This window comes from Rhincodon typus, chromosome 22 (assembly GCF_021869965.1).
Source record: "Rhincodon typus isolate 14 chromosome 22, sRhiTyp1.1, whole genome shotgun sequence".
NCBI classification, from domain to species: domain Eukaryota; kingdom Metazoa; phylum Chordata; class Chondrichthyes; order Orectolobiformes; family Rhincodontidae; genus Rhincodon; species Rhincodon typus.
Window position 1 is genome coordinate 792788 of NC_063353.1, and position 18086 is coordinate 810873.

The 18086-nt window shown below is 42.8% G+C and overlaps 1 protein-coding gene across 4 annotated transcripts in view; it reads right to left on the minus strand.

Annotated features, from left to right (window-relative positions):
- The window catches only part of nuak1b (NUAK family, SNF1-like kinase, 1b), a 64755-nt gene that overhangs the window by 33101 nt on the left and 13568 nt on the right, over window positions 1–18086 (minus strand). For all 4 annotated transcript variants that reach the window (XM_048610384.1, XM_048610382.1, XM_048610381.1 and 1 more), the window contains exons 2-3: window positions 9801–9921; window positions 5845–5996 (exon numbers count right to left, since the gene is read on the minus strand). In XM_048610384.1, the coding sequence (XP_048466341.1) occupies window positions 5845–5996; window positions 9801–9921 (273 nt within the window). The remainder of the gene's footprint in view (window positions 1–5844; window positions 5997–9800; window positions 9922–18086) is intronic.

The window sequence follows — 18086 nt, forward strand, 5'->3', positions numbered from 1 at the left end:
CTTTCTCTATATCCTCCTCACAGCTCATCCTCCCACCCAGCTTTGTGTCAACTGCAAACTTGGAGGTCTTATGTTGAGTTCCCTTATCTAAATTATTAAAATATATTGTGAATAGCTACGGTCCTAGCAGTGATAATCCTTTACCCAGTTCATTATTCTAGTTTTTTGTTGAATTCAAATTTCGTCTCTGCCACTACAGCCTGGGGTTTTGGATTACTAGCCCAGTGACAACACCATCTTCCTATCAATTGCAGGACCACATCCCACTTCCTACATATGCTGTACATACCACTGTGGACTATGGCTTTGAACTGTTTGATCTCCCTTACAAGAATGTCCTGTAGCCATTCGGGGCCCTGCTGGTGTTTCACTGACGTCTGTAGGAAAGCCTGTCTGTTCAGGAAATGAAGAATCCCCTATTGGCACTGCCTTCCTCTCTTCGTCCTCCCCTGCTCTACTGCTGGGACATCCATGGTGCTATGGGCTGCATATTACTGCACTCCTCCAAAGATCCATCGCCCACACTGACATTCAGAATGGAAAATTAGATAGTGAGCAGGATCTCTGGAGACTCCCACAATGCCTGCCTGTTTCTATCGGAGTGCCTGGTGGTCACCCATTCCCCGTTGACCTGCCCTGCCCCTAACTTGTGGTGTGAGCACCTCCCTATGTACTTGCTTTGTGCTCAGATCTCTGCCTCATGGAGGCATCTCACTGTCTCCAGCTGCTGCTTGAAGTCTGAAACCTGGCTGTTAAGCTTCTGCAGCTGGTGATGTGTGCTGCACATGGGCTCGTCCAGGTCACAAGAAATGTTTCCGAATCCCCACGTACCATAGGGCATGCAGTCCACTTGACCGAGGTGCCCTACCATACCTCAGGTTATACTTTGAAGTCACTGTAACTCTAATTACTTTAACCTTAAATATTAACAAAAACTGGAGATTAGCAAAGAAATAGAAATTATTTGCCCTTATTCACAAACCAGTTCCCTCTCCTGTTTGTACAAAATCTTTCTTTCCCCGTGCTAGTTTAGACATTTAAGTTTTCAGAATTACTCAAGTTGAAACACTGTCCCCAACAGCAGCTACTCAACCACCAATCAATTGACGATTTTCCTGCAGCATCACTTTTTGACCTTTTTCTCCTCTCCTTCACCGTTTTATCTGGTTTCCTCCCCTCTTCCATTTACTATTTACTGCTGGTGACTGTCTCAAAATCCTCCTCTCTCCAAAAGGTTTCATATGAGATATTGCATAGAGTAACGGTTCTGAAGGGGTTAATTTTCAAGTAGTGGCTCCACCCATTCTACTGATGTCAGACAGTCTGTCATTGGAGACAAGGAGTTCTACTTTAGCTTTTGGACACAGCAGACGGGTCTGTACCAGCTTCATAAAGTTCTAGTAATTATGCCCAACCAAATGTAGTTGTATTAATTGCTATCATCCAATTTATCTTCTTGTTACCCAAAGACAGTACATTTTCTGTAGATAATCTACAATGGTGTATCATCTACAAATCACTAGACAGGCCACAGACAAAGCAACGATAAAGGAGAATTTGGGGAAGCAGAACCACCTCAAACAACCCTTCCCTAGCTCCACAGACTGGTAGGGGTGGCAAATACCACAAGGTGCCAGCAGTGGTCATCTGGGAAAATATCACTTCGTTGCAGCAGTGCAAATTTGACCCACACCATGAGGCAGAGAAACCTAGAAGACCAGAGAAAGAGATTCAAATAAGTATTGAGCAACTGGGGTATTGTGTCCAGTTTTGATCTCCTTACGTGAGAAAGGATGTGGTGGCACCGGAGTCAGTTCAGAGGAGGTTCACCAGGTTGATTCGAGCAATTAAAGGGCTGCCGTATGAGGAGCAGTTAAATAGCTTGGGCTTGTACTCACTGGAGCTCAGAAAATGAGGAGGGGTTCTGATTGAGGTATATAAAATACTAAAAAGGATCGATAAGGTGGACGTGGAATACCTGATGCCCCTTGTGGGACAGTCTCGAATAAGAGGTCATTTATATACAGTGAAGAGGTAGGTTCAAAACTGAGCTGAGGAGAAACTGCTTCTTTCAGAGGGTTGTGAATCTGTGGAACACACTTTCCAGAGTGCAGTGAAGGTAGAATCAATCAACAGATGCATGAAAGAAATAAATACGTTTCTGATGAGAAAAAGGGCTACGGGCAGCAGACAGGAGAGTGGAGTTGAGAAGGAGATAAGATCAGTCATGATCATGTTAAACGGTGGAGTGGGCTGAAAGAACAGAATTGCCTACTCCCCACTCCTAATGCCAATGTTCTTATGTTCCAAGGGAGATTTCCACTTTAAGAGTATTGCCGCTTCAAGAATATACAGTAAGTGAGACATGATTATTGACAGAGAGAAACCACAGGAGCCACGGAAACACCACTCAAAAGCAAAACTTCATTCGGATGTTGGTAAGAAATGCTGGGGCGATACTGTGCACCAGATAAAAAGAAGAGTTAGCTATACTTAGAAATTACATAAGTCTTCAAGAAGAGCTTTCTAGTAGGAGCAACCAAAAGCTCCAGGATGTAATGCTAGACAGCCTTAGAAGGTAGGACACTAACCTGTGAAAATTGATGCAGAGACCTGAGACCTAAGCAATAAAGTGTAAAGTGAGTACTCACCTCTCACAATGAGCCTCACCACCAGTGAGATTGAGCTCCATGAGGTGCAGCTGCAATGAACAGTAAAAGGGACAGAAAATAAATTTTGATCGGGGTTGCAAAAGAAAGGTTTAGTTCTCTGTCTTCTAAATTAGAAACATCAATGCCATGGCAGAGATAGTGCTGAGTATGCAGGTATCTTCATTAACACAACTGACTGTAATGAAGGCTATGTAATTATTATTTGGAAATTTGGGTTCTAAAGTGGGTAAAACCATGTATAGCTTTTAAGTTTGAGTAGGATTTCTACATTGAATGCAAAATGATGACTGTCCTTCACTAACAATCTTTGGCTTCTGAGGGCGGTACTAGGGTACGGCTGAATATTAGTTTACATGTATTTAACTAACTGAATAGTTCAGTGTTTTAGAAAACAGGATAGAGAGAGAAAATATTGGTTTATTGCCTAACAATCTTATGACACAGAGAGACAGAGAACACTTCAGAAAGGCAGAAGACATAACTTTCCAGGTGGTCAATGAGTGGACAGGTTTCTTACAATGAGAAGCAAGTAATTCAGAGAGAAAAGGCCTGTAGTTTTAAAGTCCAGTTTAGAAGTCTCCAGAACAGCCAGAAAAGAACAAAAAAAAGTCTTGGGTGGCAGTAGAAGTCGGTAAGGGACAGATTCCAGAAATAAAAGGCTTTCATGTATCAGAGAGGATGTTAGCACTTTGTTTAATGATTGCATGAAGACACATTCAGTAAAAATACATAATCAATTGAACATATAAAGGAACAGTGTATGGCCAATCCCCTGAACAAGGAATATTAAAGTGGAGTCAGGCTGACATTTCATTGAGGTTTGAATATCTGTAAATAAAACGAAAATGCTGTGGATGCTGAAAGTCTGAAATAAGAACAGAAAGTGCTGGAGAAACTCAGCAGGTCTGACAGCATCTGTAGAGAAACAGAGTTTATATTTCAAGTCTGATACAACTTTTTCAGAAATGTAAGGAGTAGAAAATGGTGTGCTTCATACTTTTTGATAGAGGGGGAGACGTAAGTGGAACAGATGGTGTGGAGCCCAGTGCAAAGAATGCTAACATTGATACAGGAGAGATAGAGATCTGAAATGAGTGTAAATGATAGACGAGAAAAGGAGAGAATAGGTCCGCTTTGTTAAGAGAAAAGCCAACAAGACAGAGCTGGAGATAGGGGGTTTGTAATCAAAATAGAAGCAGAGGACATCCTCAAAAGTTGATGAACTCAATGTTCAGACCACGAGGCTGTAAGGTGCCTAAGTGGAAAATGAGGCGTTGCTCCTTGAGCTTGTGCTGTGTTTTATTAGAACATTGCAGCAGGCCCACAACAGTAATGTTAGCATGAGAGCAAGATGGCCTATTAAACGTCATTCCTTTGGACTGAGCAAGGTGTTCTGCAAAGATGGCATCCAGTCTGCGTTTGGTTTTGCCAAAGTAGTGGAGGCCGCACTGTGAGCAGCAAGTGTAGTAGATGAGACTGAAAGAAGCTTCACCTAGAAGGAGTGTTTGGGGTCTTGGCCAATGAAGAGAAAGAATGGGCAAGTATTACAACTTCTACGATCGCATGGAAAGCTGCCTTGGAGAAGTAGGTTGCTGAGGGGGCAGGAAGTGTTCACAGTGATGGAGGAGTGCATCTTGTAAGTGATACACACTGCTACTACTGAGCATTGGTGATGGAATGTTGATTGCTTGTGGAAATGGCGCCACTCAAGTGGGCTGCTTTGTCCTGGATGGTGTCAATCTTCTTGAGCGATGTTGGAACTGCACCTAACCAATCAAGTGGAGAGTATTCCATCACATTCCAGACTTGTTCCTTGTAGATGGTGGACAGGTTTTGGGGAGTCAGGAGGCGACCTACTCATCACTGTATTTCCAGCCTCAGAAATCTCGAATTAGAGAGTAATTGCTTGATCTAGAGATCCAGGCTGCTGCAAGGCATAGAGTATATATTCCAACAGAGCTGCTGTTTTCCAGAAAGGAAATTCAGGAATTTAAGGTCCTCCAGTTGAGGTAATGGACCAACAAAATCTACAGTAGATGTCCAAGAAAGAAAGAATCCTCCAGTGTAAAAATGATCCACAGATCAGAATGATCTCAACAGTCCTTAAACAAGAGATCTACAATTCTTATAATTCCAAAGAGAGTGTATTCTGAGAAAAGAATGAAATGTTTAGACTGTCAGCATTTGTGAAACAGATCAGGAATATTGTGAAACAGACCGGGATCACGGAAAAGCAGACTGGGATCTCTGTGAAGATGACTGAGATCGCTGTGAAACAACTGGGATTACTGTGAAGCAGACTACAATCATGGTGAAGGAGATTAGCATCACTGAGGGAGGCTGGCATCACACCAGGATTGCTGTGAAGCTGGCCACAAGAGCAGGTCAGAAGCTGGGAATACTGCAGCGAGTAATTCAGCTCCTAACTCCCCAAAGCCTGTCCACCAACTACAAGATGCAAGTCAGGAGTGTGATGGAACACTCCCCACTTGCCAGGATGAGTGCAACTCCAACAACACTCAAGAAACTTGACATCATCCAGGACAAAGCAGCCCGCTTGATTGGCACTACATCCAAAAACATCCACTCTCTCCACCGCCAATGCTCAATAGCAGTGGTGTGTACCATCTAAAGATGTGCTGTAAAAATTCGCTAAAGATCTCTAGGCAGCACTTTCCAAAGCCATGGCCCCTGCCATCTAGAAGGAATAAATGGGAATACCATCACCAGCAAGTCGCCCTCCAAGCCACTTGCCATCCTGACTTAGAAATATCTCACCGTTCCTTCACTGTCACTAGGTCAAAATCCTGGAATTCCCTCCATAAGGTCATTGTGGGTCAACTTACAGCATGTGGACAGCAAGTAGTTCAAGAAGGCAGCTCACCACCACCTTTTCAAGGGGCAACTAGGGACAGGCAATAAATGCTGGTCAGCATTTACAGAAGTGAAGTGAACAAAACTTTCTCTACACAGTGGGTAATGAGAGTTTAAAAACTCATTCCACAAATAGTAATTGGTCCTGATTCAATTGTTAATTTTAAAACCGAGATCAATAAGACTTTTGTTAATTAAATAGGTTGAAGGGCAAAGTTGGGTATATGGAGTGTTGGAACAGATTTCTCTTGTTGCTATTTCCATCATGGAAACAGCTACAATCTGCTGGTGTTCTTACCTTATGACAGTAGTGAACTGCAGCTACAATCTGTCTGAAGAACATTCTGGTCTCCCTCTCACTTAACTTGTGCCTCTCATTGATGTAATCATATAATTCGCCTTTGCTTGCACACTCCATCACTATCACCATTTTATCCTTGTTCTCGAAAACTGTTGGAACAATCAGAACAAGGTTGACCGGGACCAACAAAACTGGTTCAATTTCAGACAAATACAGATTGTTTTTTTAAAACATGCAATATTGAGTCAAAGGCTGATGGAAACATCTGCAAAGGTCTGACACAAGGAGTTAGAACATATTTGTGCCATGATAATGGTAGGTTAGATTAGGGTTACAGTTAAGATTAGGATTAAGTATAGGGTTATAGAATCATAACAATTTACAGTACAGAAGGAGGTCATTCAAACCATTCTATTGACACCAGCTAACTGGTGTAATGCAGTCCAATCTCACTGTCCAGTCCTCTGTCTTGTTGGTGTAGGTGACGATACTTCAGGCACATATCCAAGCACTTTTAAATAACAACAACAGTTTTTGCCTGTACCATCCTGTCAGGCACAGAAACCAACCCATCATCAGTCCCCACCACCCTCTGAATGAAAACATTCCTCTCATTTCCTCTCAAATTCCCACTAAACCTCCTCCCTCTCCCCCAACTCCAAACTTGTCCCTGCCCATCCTTTTCCAATCCGTCCTAAAATATATCCTGACCCACTCTCAACAAAGTCTGTGCTGGCCTTAGCTCTGTGGTCCCATCCACATTGATCTATATACTGACTTGTTCCCCTCAATCCAGCCTGTGCCCCTCTCCACCCTGCCAACACAGCCTACAATCCAACATACCCTACAATCCAACCCAGCCTCTGGTCTGTCCCACCTTATGATCCAATCCACCCTTTCTTCTTTAACAAATACTAATTTCATGTTACCAGGGTTAGACGGTATGAGCTGTAGGAAGAGGCTGAATAGGCTGGGGCTATTTTCCCTGGAGCATCGGAGGCTGAGGAGAACCCCTATAGAAGTTTATAAAATCGTGAGGGGCACAGATAGGGTTAATAGGCAAGGTCTTTTCCCCAAGGTAGCAGACTCCAAAACTAGAGGGCATGGATTTAAGGTGAGAGGGGAAAGATATAAAAGGGACCTAAGACCTTAGTACTGCAGAGGGTGTGCGTGTGTATGGAATGAACTGCCAGAGGAAGTGGTGGAGGCTGGTACAGTTACAACATTTAAAAGGCATCTGGATGGGTATATGAATAGGAAGGGTTTAGAAGGATATGGGCCAAATGTTGTCAATGGGACTAGATTAATTTAGGATATCTGGTCAGCATGGATGAGTTGGACTGAAGGGTCTGTTTCCATGCTGTACAGCTCCATGACTCTATTCAGTTCCACCTTCCTAAAATACCCTTGCTTCCAGAAGTCTATGAAGATAGAGCAAAAGTAGTTGGTTAATTGCTTTGCCATTTCCTTGTTCTCCATTATCAATTCTCCTGTTTCAGACCATTGGTGGCCTGCATTTGCCTTCACTAATTGTTTTCTTGTTACTGCTTATAGAAGCTTTTGCAGTCCACCTTTATGTTCCTTGCAAGTTTACTCATACTGTAGATTTTCCCTCAATCAATCTTCTGGCCCTCCTTTGTTGAATTTTAAACTGCTTCACATCCTCAGTATTGTTACTTTTTCTAACTTTTATATAATTCCTCTTTGGATGGACTTTCCTCAGTATTTTTTAAACCATGATTGGGCCACTTTTTCTGTTATTTTCTTTGGTCCGAAAGCAGTGTCTAACTGTTGAAAAGTCTGCTTTTGTTCCTTCAATATTAACCCTTACCTGCCCACTGTCATACCTTTTAGTGAAGTTACCCAGTCTATCACAGCCAACTCACCTCTAATAATTTTGTAGTTCCATTTGCTTAACTTAGAATCCAAGTCTTAGATTGGACCTTTTCACTTTCTATCCCAATGAGGAAGTCCATCATGTTATGATCACTTTTTCCCAAAGGACCTCTCACAGGAAGATTATTAACTAACCCCTTCTCCTTGTTCCAAACCAAATCTAGGACAGTGTGTCACTGAGTTGGTTTCTCAATATACTGGTCTAAAAAAAAAATTACACATACTCCAGGAATTCAACCACCATACTATTATTGCTGATGTGGTTTGCATAGTCTGTATGTAGGTTAAAGTCACTTCATAATCCTTCTTACATGCATCTCTAATTTTCTGTTTAATGTCATCCCCTACCTCAGCACTACTGCTTGGAGGCCTATAGACAATACTTGGCCTTCACCAACCTGCAAGTTCCCCTCCAAGCTACTCACCATCCTGACTTGGAAATATATCACCATTCCTTCACTGTGGCTGGCTCAAAATCCTGGAAATTCCTCCCAAAGGGTATTGTGGGTCTACCTGCACCATATGGACTGCAGCAGTTCAAGAAGGCAGTTCACCACTACTTTCTCAAGGGCAACCGGGGCAGGCAGTAAATGCTGGACCAGCTACTAATGAATAAAAAACTTAGGTTTAAAAATCACAGGGATATCTCAGGGTTATTGCAGGGTGGTCACTGCAGGAAATGCACGATATTGCAGGTTAGGGAATGTTGAGAATGTGGCCAATGAAGCAGCAGCTTCTTAGACCAAATTTTAATTTTATTATGACTAGCGGGACTGGGGACAAGATATTAAGAATGAAATATTGTGTACGGTGACCTCAATTTGTTGCAGACCTACCTGTTGATGGTTGAACAATGGCAAATTGTAAGCTGTGCATGAGTGCCACTCTCAAATGGGGAGCCCTCATTATAATATTTCAATTCCGATCTTACTGTGTAGTTGGCTTGAGAGTTGATAGGATTCACTGGGTGGAGAATCCTGTCATTGAAATGCAGGAGGTGGAGCAAACTGGTGAGTTGGTTTAGTTTCCAACACTGCCTGCAGAGAAAGAAACACCAGAGCTTCTTCCTCTCCATATACATAACTGCTCTGCAGTGGGAGCTGGGAAAAGGGCTGCAGTCAGATCAGTGATGATCGAATGGCAGAGCAGACTCGAGGGGCTGAGTAACCCACATCTGTTTCTAACTTGTTCGATCGCAAGATCTGCCAAACCTTCTACCTGTCAACATCTATCATGCCACCTCTACCACACCCAGCTGGAATACTATGAACTATTTAAGGCCTTTTATTTAAGGAAAGATATACTGGCATTGGAGGCAGAGCTGGGAAGGTTCACTAGGCTGATCTTGATTATGGAGAGACTATTTTAAGAGGAAAGGTTGAGTAGGTTGGGTCTGTACTCATTAGAATTTAGATGAAAGGCGACCTTACTGAAACAAAAGATTCATGGCGGGGGGAGGGGCTTGACAGGGTAGACGTGGAAAAGTTGTTTCCCCTTGTTGGAGAGTCTAGGCATAATCTCAGAATAAGGGGTTGCCTATTGAGAATACAGAGATGAAGAGGAATTTTTTCCCTTGGAGGGAACTGAATCTGTGGAATTCTTCATTACTGAGGACTGTCGAGGCTGGGTCATTTAGGCTGACATAGATTTTAATCAGTAAGGGAGTTAAGAGTCACGAGGAAAAGGCAGAAGTTGAGGATAATCTTATCTGTGCTGATGCCCATTCATGCACACCCTATCACTCCCAATGCCCCCTCCATTGTACCGAACCTCTCCCCATGCCCCATCTAGCATCACTGAACTCTCCCTATTCCCTCAATACGTCTTATTGTCTCCCAATCTCCTCTACCTCTTGATTGTCAGTCTGACTCCCTACTCCCACCTCCATTTGGTCCCTTTTGCTGGGGATCACCCCAAGGTTTTTTCCAAGGTTCCACAATCATCAAACCTTCCAAATGTTTCATGTTAACTATCAGGAGCCTTGTTTCTGTAACTCACACTGTGGGACCTGCATCATCTGTCACAGAGATAGCTGTAAGTAGGACAAAGGCACATACCTTCATAGATGCTTATGATGTGGGGGTGGTTTAGGGATGACATGATTTCAATCTCTCGTCGGATGTGTGCCATATCCTGTTCATCTTTGATTCGATCTTTCCGGATTGATTTTATTGCAACCTGTTGAACAATACACCGCATGCAAATATAACACTTTATCAGCAAGTACTGAAACCATACATACTGTCACTCTCTGATCACAATCTGGGACCATTACATGCTCCTTTTCAACTTCCACAGAAAATCCAACAGGGTCATTGTACTTCATCCTCACAAAGACCAGTGAGAAAGGAGGAAATTTTGAGTTCATTCAATGACCATTTCCAGGTGACTTTGATCACTCTCAGCCCTATCAGGACGCAGTTCACATTCCCTATTGGTTTCAGTCCTAAAATCTGGAATTCCCTCCCTTGACATCTTCTGAGTTATGGCTTTGCTGTACCTTGTACTCACTCACATGAGGATGAGAGAGTGGCTGGTTGAATGGTGGGTGGCAGCTGCATTCATTGACCTTCACCACTTAGGAGAGGTTATCACCCCTCCTCCTAGAACTGCCTCATGGTCCTCAGATTTATCACCCTGGTCAGCTGTTCCCTCACAGGGTGACCCTGGGGGACATTGGCATCTCACCTTCTGCTCAACTACACCACTAACACTTCCAACATTGCTTCGCTCACAATAGGGCTCCGTGTCTGTTCGGTGCAGTTTCCAATAATTTACGTTGCAGTAATCTTTCTGTGCAGCTTTCCTTGATGAGGCAGCCTGGAATAAGAAAAGCAGGTTGCCTATACCACTGCTACTACTGTACACTGAGTTGTCTATTGAGCAGAAGGTACAGGGGAAATGCAGCAGCCTCCACTGTAATCATTCACACAAGGTGAATTCACAGATTTTGTGCATTTTTGATTTGAATGGGGACAGCAAGATTACAATTAGCAACCCACAAAATCTAACATGACAGGAAGTAATCCCCATCTGCTACTGGGTAGGTGACAAAATGAAAAGAGAGAAAAGAAACTACAACACCATCTCACTGAAATATACAGCTCCCCCCTTATTGAAATACAGATACAAACATAAGACTATACAAAATAGGACCAAATACAGAAAATTTGGCTCCTTGTGTCTATTCTACCCTTCTGCTTGCTCAAGGCTGATCTGTTTCCATTTTGAATTCCAGATTCCCATCTACACCCGATAACTTTAGGTTTCCTGCTTAACAAGATGTTATCTACCGTCACCTTAAAAACATCCAATAGCCTACATTCAACCACCTTCTGAGACGGACAGTACCAAATTCTGAGAGAAACGCTTTCATAGAGTAATAGAGATCCACAGCACAGAAAGGCCCCCTTCAGCCCAATGCGTCCACACCAGTCAAAAACTACCAACTAACTATTCTAAGCCGATTTTTCAGCACTTGGCTCGTAGCCTCAGAAAAACAATTCTCATCTGTATCCTGAACAAAAACAGAAATTGCTAGAAAAGCTCAGCAGGTCTGGCAGCATCGGTGAAGAAAAAAATCAGGTTTAACGTTTTGGGTCTGGTGACTCTTCCTCATCTGTATCCTAATTGGGTGACTCCCAATTTCAAAACAGTGCCCACTAGTTCTGCACTGACCCATAAGAGGCAACATTTTCCACTTCCCCTTGCCGACACCATCCAGAATCTTATACAAATCAATCAACTTACCTCTCACTCTTCTAAACTCCAGTGAAAATAAGCCCAACCTATCCTCATAAGAAAACACACTCACTCCAGGTATAAATCTAATAAATCTTTGACATGGAAGTACCAGCGTTGGACTGAGGTGAACAAAGTCAGAAGTCACACGACACCAGGTTATAGTCCAACAGATTTATTTGAAAACACAAGCTTTCGAAGCTCTGCTCCTTTGTGACCTGACAAAGAGGCAGTGCTCTGAAAGCTTGGTGATTTCAAATAAACTTGTTGGATTATAACCTAGTATCATGTGACTTCTGATTTAGTAAATCTTTGAACTGCCTTCAATGCACTTACATCCTTTCTTGAGCAAGGAGACAAAAACTGTACAGTATTCGATATATGGTCTCACCAATATGCTACATAACTGCAGCTTAACATCCTTACCTTTATGTTCCATTCTTCACTATCATTAATTAACATTTAATTCTTGCACCAGAAACCTAAATCCCTCAACCTTGAAATCCTGCAGTTGTTCTGCATTTAAGTAACACTCTGCTTTTTTATTCTCCCTATCAAAATGAAAATCTTCACATGTTCCCACAATATACTCCATCTGCCAGATTTTTGCTCACTCACTCAACTGATCTATAGCCCTCTGCAAACTTCTTTATCTCTTCTCCACAACATATTTTCCTACTTACTTTCCTTGATTTCATCTGTGAATTTAGCTACCAGCATTTGGTCCCCTCATCTCCGTCACTGATGTAGACTGTAAAAGGTTGAGGCCCCAACAGAACTCTACTCATCACATCCTACCAATCAGGCAAAGACCCATTTATGCACATTGTTTTCTGCCAGCCAAACTTCTACCATGCTGATATGTCAGCCCCCTGCGTTATGAGCTTCTATTTTCCGCAATCACCTTTAAATATGGTACTTTATTAACTGCCCTTTATCCACAGTGCATGTTACTCCTTCAAAGAAACCAGTAACTTGGTTAACTATGATTTTCCTTTGATGAAATCTTGCTGACTTTTCCCGATTTACCTTGAGTGTGTAGTTTCTCATTTAACATTACTAAGTGTGTCACTATAATCTCTTTAATGATTAATTTTAATGCCTTCCCTACAAGACACATCAAGCTAACTGGTCTATATTGTCCCGTTTTCTGCCTCCCTCCATTCTTACGACTTATATGTTACATTCTAGTCCGATGGAACCTTTCCTGGATTGAGAGAATGTTGGAAAATAAATACGATACATCTATTATCTCATCAGCCATCTCTTTTAAGATCCTAGAGTGAAGTCCATCTGGACCCAGAGATGTGTCATCCTCCAGCTTCTTCAGTTTGTTCAGTATCACATCCCTCATGGGTATAATTTCACTAAGTTCCTCCCTCCCTCCCTTCCTCCTCCCAATTTATAGCTATTACTGCAATAATTTTTTTGCATCCTCGATAGTGGGAACAAAAGAAAACATTTCATTATTTCATCCACCATTTCCTTATTACTTGCTATTAACATCCCATTCTCACTTTCTGGAAGACCACACTCTTTTCTCCTTTGAATATCTGAATAAACATTGCTAGCATTTTTCACATTCCTAGCTAACTTCCTCACATATGCTAATGTTTTCCTGCTGATTAACCTATGCATCATTCTTTGCTGTTTTTTATAATCAGATTTGCCACTTTTACCTTTGCAGTTTTTTTTTACATGTAATGCTTTCCCTAACTTCTTCAGTTAATGACTGGTGGTGGGTTCTTTGGAACTCACTTATCCTTGGTATTCTGAAATATCTCCACAAATGTCTGCCACTGCCACTCTGTTGATCTATCCCCTGGCCTAGTACACCAGCTTTCTAGCTAGAGCAGCTTTCATGCCCTCATGGTTGCCCTTATTTAGATTTAAAATTCTAGTCTTATACCCAATCTTCTTCCTTTCAAGCTGGATGTAAAATTCAAGCATATTATGGTGGGGTGGCACAGTGGTCAGCAATGCTGCCTCACAGTGCCAGTGACCTGGGATCGATTCCAGCCTTGGGTGACTGTGTGGAGTCTACACGTTCTCCTCACATCTGCATCGGTTTCTGGTGGTGCTCTGGTTTCCTCCCACAGTCCAAAAATATGCAGTTTAGGTGAATTGGCTGTGCTAAATTGTCCCGCAGTGTCCAGGGATATGTAGGCTTGGTGGGTTAGCCATGGTACATGCAGGGTGAAGGATTTAAGGTGGGGGAGGTGAGTCTGAGGGTCAGTATGAATTCAATGGGCCAAATGGCCTCTTTCTGCAATGTAGGGATTATATGCTTCTATGATTATGGGCACTGCTCGTTAGGGTATCTTAACTTCGATGTCTTTAATTAGCTCTAATTGTATTAGACTAGGTATTGAGCAATCTGCTCTCTGGTCAGTTCCAGAACACACTGCTCTGAAAATCTACCTTAAAGTACCCTTTGAACTCTTCATTCAGGCTACTATTGCCAATCTGATGTTACTAGTTTACATGTAGATTAAAGTCACCCCTGAATATTGCCATCCTTTTATCACATGCATCCAATATTTCTTCTTGAATACTTTGTTTTATATCATGACTACTGTTCAGGAGCCTGTAGACTGCTTCCACTAAGTCACTTCTTTCTCCTATTATTTCCCACCTCCACCCAAACCAATTCTACATCCTGATCCAGTCAACCAAGGTCATCTCTAACCGTTGTCAAAGTACCATCCTTTATTGACAGCGCTACCCCTCCACCTTTACTGAACATCCTAATCTTTTTGAATGTCACATACCCCTCAGTATTCAGGGTATAATTCTTGTTTTGTCTCAGTCTTGTCTCTGTAATGGCTATCGATTTACTTCAATGGTGTGATATAGAACATAGAACAGTACAGCACAGTACACACCCTTTGGCCTACGATGTTGTGCCGACCTATTATCCTACGAAGATCAAACTACCCTGCACACCCTACATTTTACTATCATCCACGTGCCTATCCAAGAGTTGCTTAAAAGTCTCTAAAGTATCTCACTCCACTACCACTGCTGGCAGCACATTCCACATGCCCATCACTCTCTGTGTAAAGAACCGACCTCTGACATTTCCCCTATACCTTCCTCCAATGACCTTAAAATTATGCCCCCTCGAATTAGTCATTTCCGCCCTGGGAAAAAAGTCTCTGGCTATCCCCTCTATCTATGCCTCTCATCATCTTGTACACCTCTATCAAACCACCTCTCACCCTTCTTCGCTCCAATGAAGAAAGCCCTAGCTCCCTCAACCCTTCCTCATAAGACCATATCAATTTGTTGACTTTGTCCTGAATGCTATGTACATGCAAATACAAAGCCTTTAGTTTTGTCTTTTTCTAATCTTTGCAGCATCCAATTTTGACTGTTGCTGTACTCCTAAGTCTTTTTTTCCCCTCTGTCCCTTCCTGCCATTTTCTGAGCCTCATTTCCTATATTATTATTTTCCTCTTGTCTTTGATGTACCACACCTTTCCACATTTGAACCCATACCCCAACTATTTAGTTTAAAACCCTGTGTACTTTCCTCGGCTATGCAGCCAGCAAAGGTCAGCTGTGGGCCAATGGTGCAGCACCCACTTTCCGCAAAACTGGTGGCAGTGGTTCATGAACCAATTTCTCCTACACCAATCTTTCAGCCACACATATATCTCTCTAATTTATATACTCTATGCCAATTTGCACGCAGCTCAGGTAGTAATCCAAAGATTATAGTCATTGATGACTCGCACTTTAATTTAGTGCCTTGCTCCTCATACTTACTCCACAGAACCTCTTGGCTAGTCTTGCCTATGTTGTTGGTACCTACATGGTCCATGACAATGGATCCTCCCCCGTTCACTGCAGGTTCCTCTCTAGCTTGGATCTTTCAAAACATGGCACCAGGCAGACAACACAACCATCTGGACACACGTTCCTTGCTTCAGGGAATGGTGTTAATTTACATTGCTCTAGAATTCCCTGCCACTACTGTCACATTCCTTCTTGCTTGCTCCCACATTAATGGTTTCCTGAACTAAGGTCAACTTGCTCAAGAATTCTTCCACTCCTGCTTTTATCCAACGGGCTAAGAGAACCTGCTCTCGAGGGAGTGCAGTGAAGGTTTACCAGGCTGATTCTGGGGATGGCGGGACTGATGTATGAGGAGGGATTGACTAGGTTAGGATTGCTTTCCCTGGAATTTAAACGAATGAGGGGGGAATCTCATAGAGGCTTATAAAATTCTAACTGGACTAGACAAGGTAGATGCAGGGAGGATGTTCCCGATGGTTGGCATGTCCAGAACCAGGGGTCACAGTCTGAAGGTTCGGGGTTGAACATTCAGGATGAAGATGAGGAGACACTTCTGCACTCAAAGAGTGGTGAGCCTGAGGAATTCGTTACCACAGGAAGCAGTTGATGCCAAAACATTGAACGTATTCAAGAGGAGGCTAGATATAGCACTTGGGGTGAATGGGATCAAAAGGTTATGGGAAGAAAGCAGGATTAGGCTAGTGAGTGGACAATCAGCCATGATCATGATGAATGGTGGAGCAGGCTCAAAGGGCCAAATGGCCTCCTCCTGCTCCTATCCTCTATGTTTCTATGTCAACACAGCCCCGGAAACAACATCATATTGTTGTTGATTAGGACCAATGAGGATTGTCTCCAAACTTAGTCATTGTCTCAACTTTCAAGTCAGTCCCTGTCAATGTCACAGTGTTTGTGGCAACATGAGAAGATTTTAAAAGGCGCACATTCGGGAAAGCCTAAGGTGCCAGGCAGGTGGAACTGCTCTTCAGTGGACATTAGGTGCAATGTTGGGTGGAATTTTCTGATGCCTGGAGCAACATGGACAACAGTGAGGACGTTGGGAAAACACTGAGAATAAAACAAAATCAGATTGCCGACGTCGAGAGAAAGATTCCTGGTTTTCTCTTTGTGATTTAAACAGCGAGTTTGGAACCTCCCTAACAGTTAAACTTGCTTTATTTCACTGCAGCTTCCCCACATCTCTGACAAACTAGAAAGTGCCAAACCTAGACATGAAACGTTGATCTCGCAACACAACTCACTCCTTGCTTCTCTGAGCCTTCATCCAGCTCCATGTTACCACCATCTCCTTGTGTGCTCCATGGACACTGACCAACTGACATCACCGGATGTCCAAACAACTGGCATCACCAGATGACCAGCCTCACCACATCCCAGGGGCTACTTTCAGACCATCTCACATACCACTTCACCTGTTCACAGCTTCACACTGGAGCTGAGGAACACAATGCCTTGCATGTTGCTCCCAGGCTGCTTTGCACACAAGAACACATCTAATGCAGCTAAATAAGATGCATGGTTCTTCACAATTTACAATCATCTTAGCCACATTATGAGGGGAGTGAATGGTCAACAAAGACAAGGCAATTTGCAAAGCCATGGGTTCAAGGAATGAGGGCATGGTAGACTCATCACCAAGATTAGATCACGTGGAACACAGGAAGAACTAGCCATTTGGATACTAAATTGGCTAGAAGGTAGGAGTCAGAGGGTGGTGGTGGTGGAGGGCTGCTTTTCAGACCGGAGGCCTGGGTTATCTTAGAATACAACGGGACCTTCATCAGATGGACCAATGGGCCGAGGTGTGGCAGATGGAGTTTAATCTAGATAAACGTGAGGTGCTACATTTTGGTAGGGCAAATCAGAGCAGGACCTATACACTTAATGGTAAGGTCCTGGGGAGTGTTGCCGAACAAAGAGACCTTGGAGTGCTTGTTTACATTTCCTTGAAAGTCAGAAATCACATAACACCAGGTTATAGTCCAAAAGGTTTAGTTGAAAACACAAGCTTTCAGAGTCTCACTCCTTCTTCCGTTGTTCGTGAGAGAGATGGTATCAGACACAGACTTTATAAGTAAAAGATCAAAGGGTCACACCACTGATGAGGGTGTATTAAACAAACCTAAGATGCTGTTAAACCTTTAATCAGTTAGAAGGTTTTAATTGATTAATATGTATACGTAAATCCCCAAATTTGTTTCAAGTCACTCTTCTGAGAGAACTAAAGGTTTTATCAATGTAAAGAAAAGGTGACATTCTGGGTCAGACAATGCATGTAAGGTGTGAGGCCTTGTTTAGAATCTGTTTGTGTTTTGGTTTGGAGTCAGACAGGCTTTATTTGTAAAGTAGGAATGTATAAAATGCCACATTGACTTACTGTCTTTAAATTGTGTGCCTTTTGAACAAAATACAATGTATCTGCAAATACAGATTCACCCCATAGATTTACATGTGTGTGCGTGTGTGTGGGGTGGTGGGGGGTGGAGTGCTCCGAAAGATTGTGTTTTCAAATAAACATGTTGGGCAATTATCTGGTGCTGTGTGATTTCTGACCTTGACCACCCCAGCCCAACACCGGCACCTCCAAATCATTTCTTGAAAGTGGAGCGGCAGGTAGACAGGATAGTGAAGACAGCATTTGGTATGCAATCCTTTATTGGTCAGTGCATCGAGTATAGGAGTTTGGAGGTCATGTCGCGGCTGTACAGTACATTGGTTAGGCCACTGTTGAAATACTGCATTCAATTTTGGTCTCCCTGCTATAGGAAAGATGTTGTGAA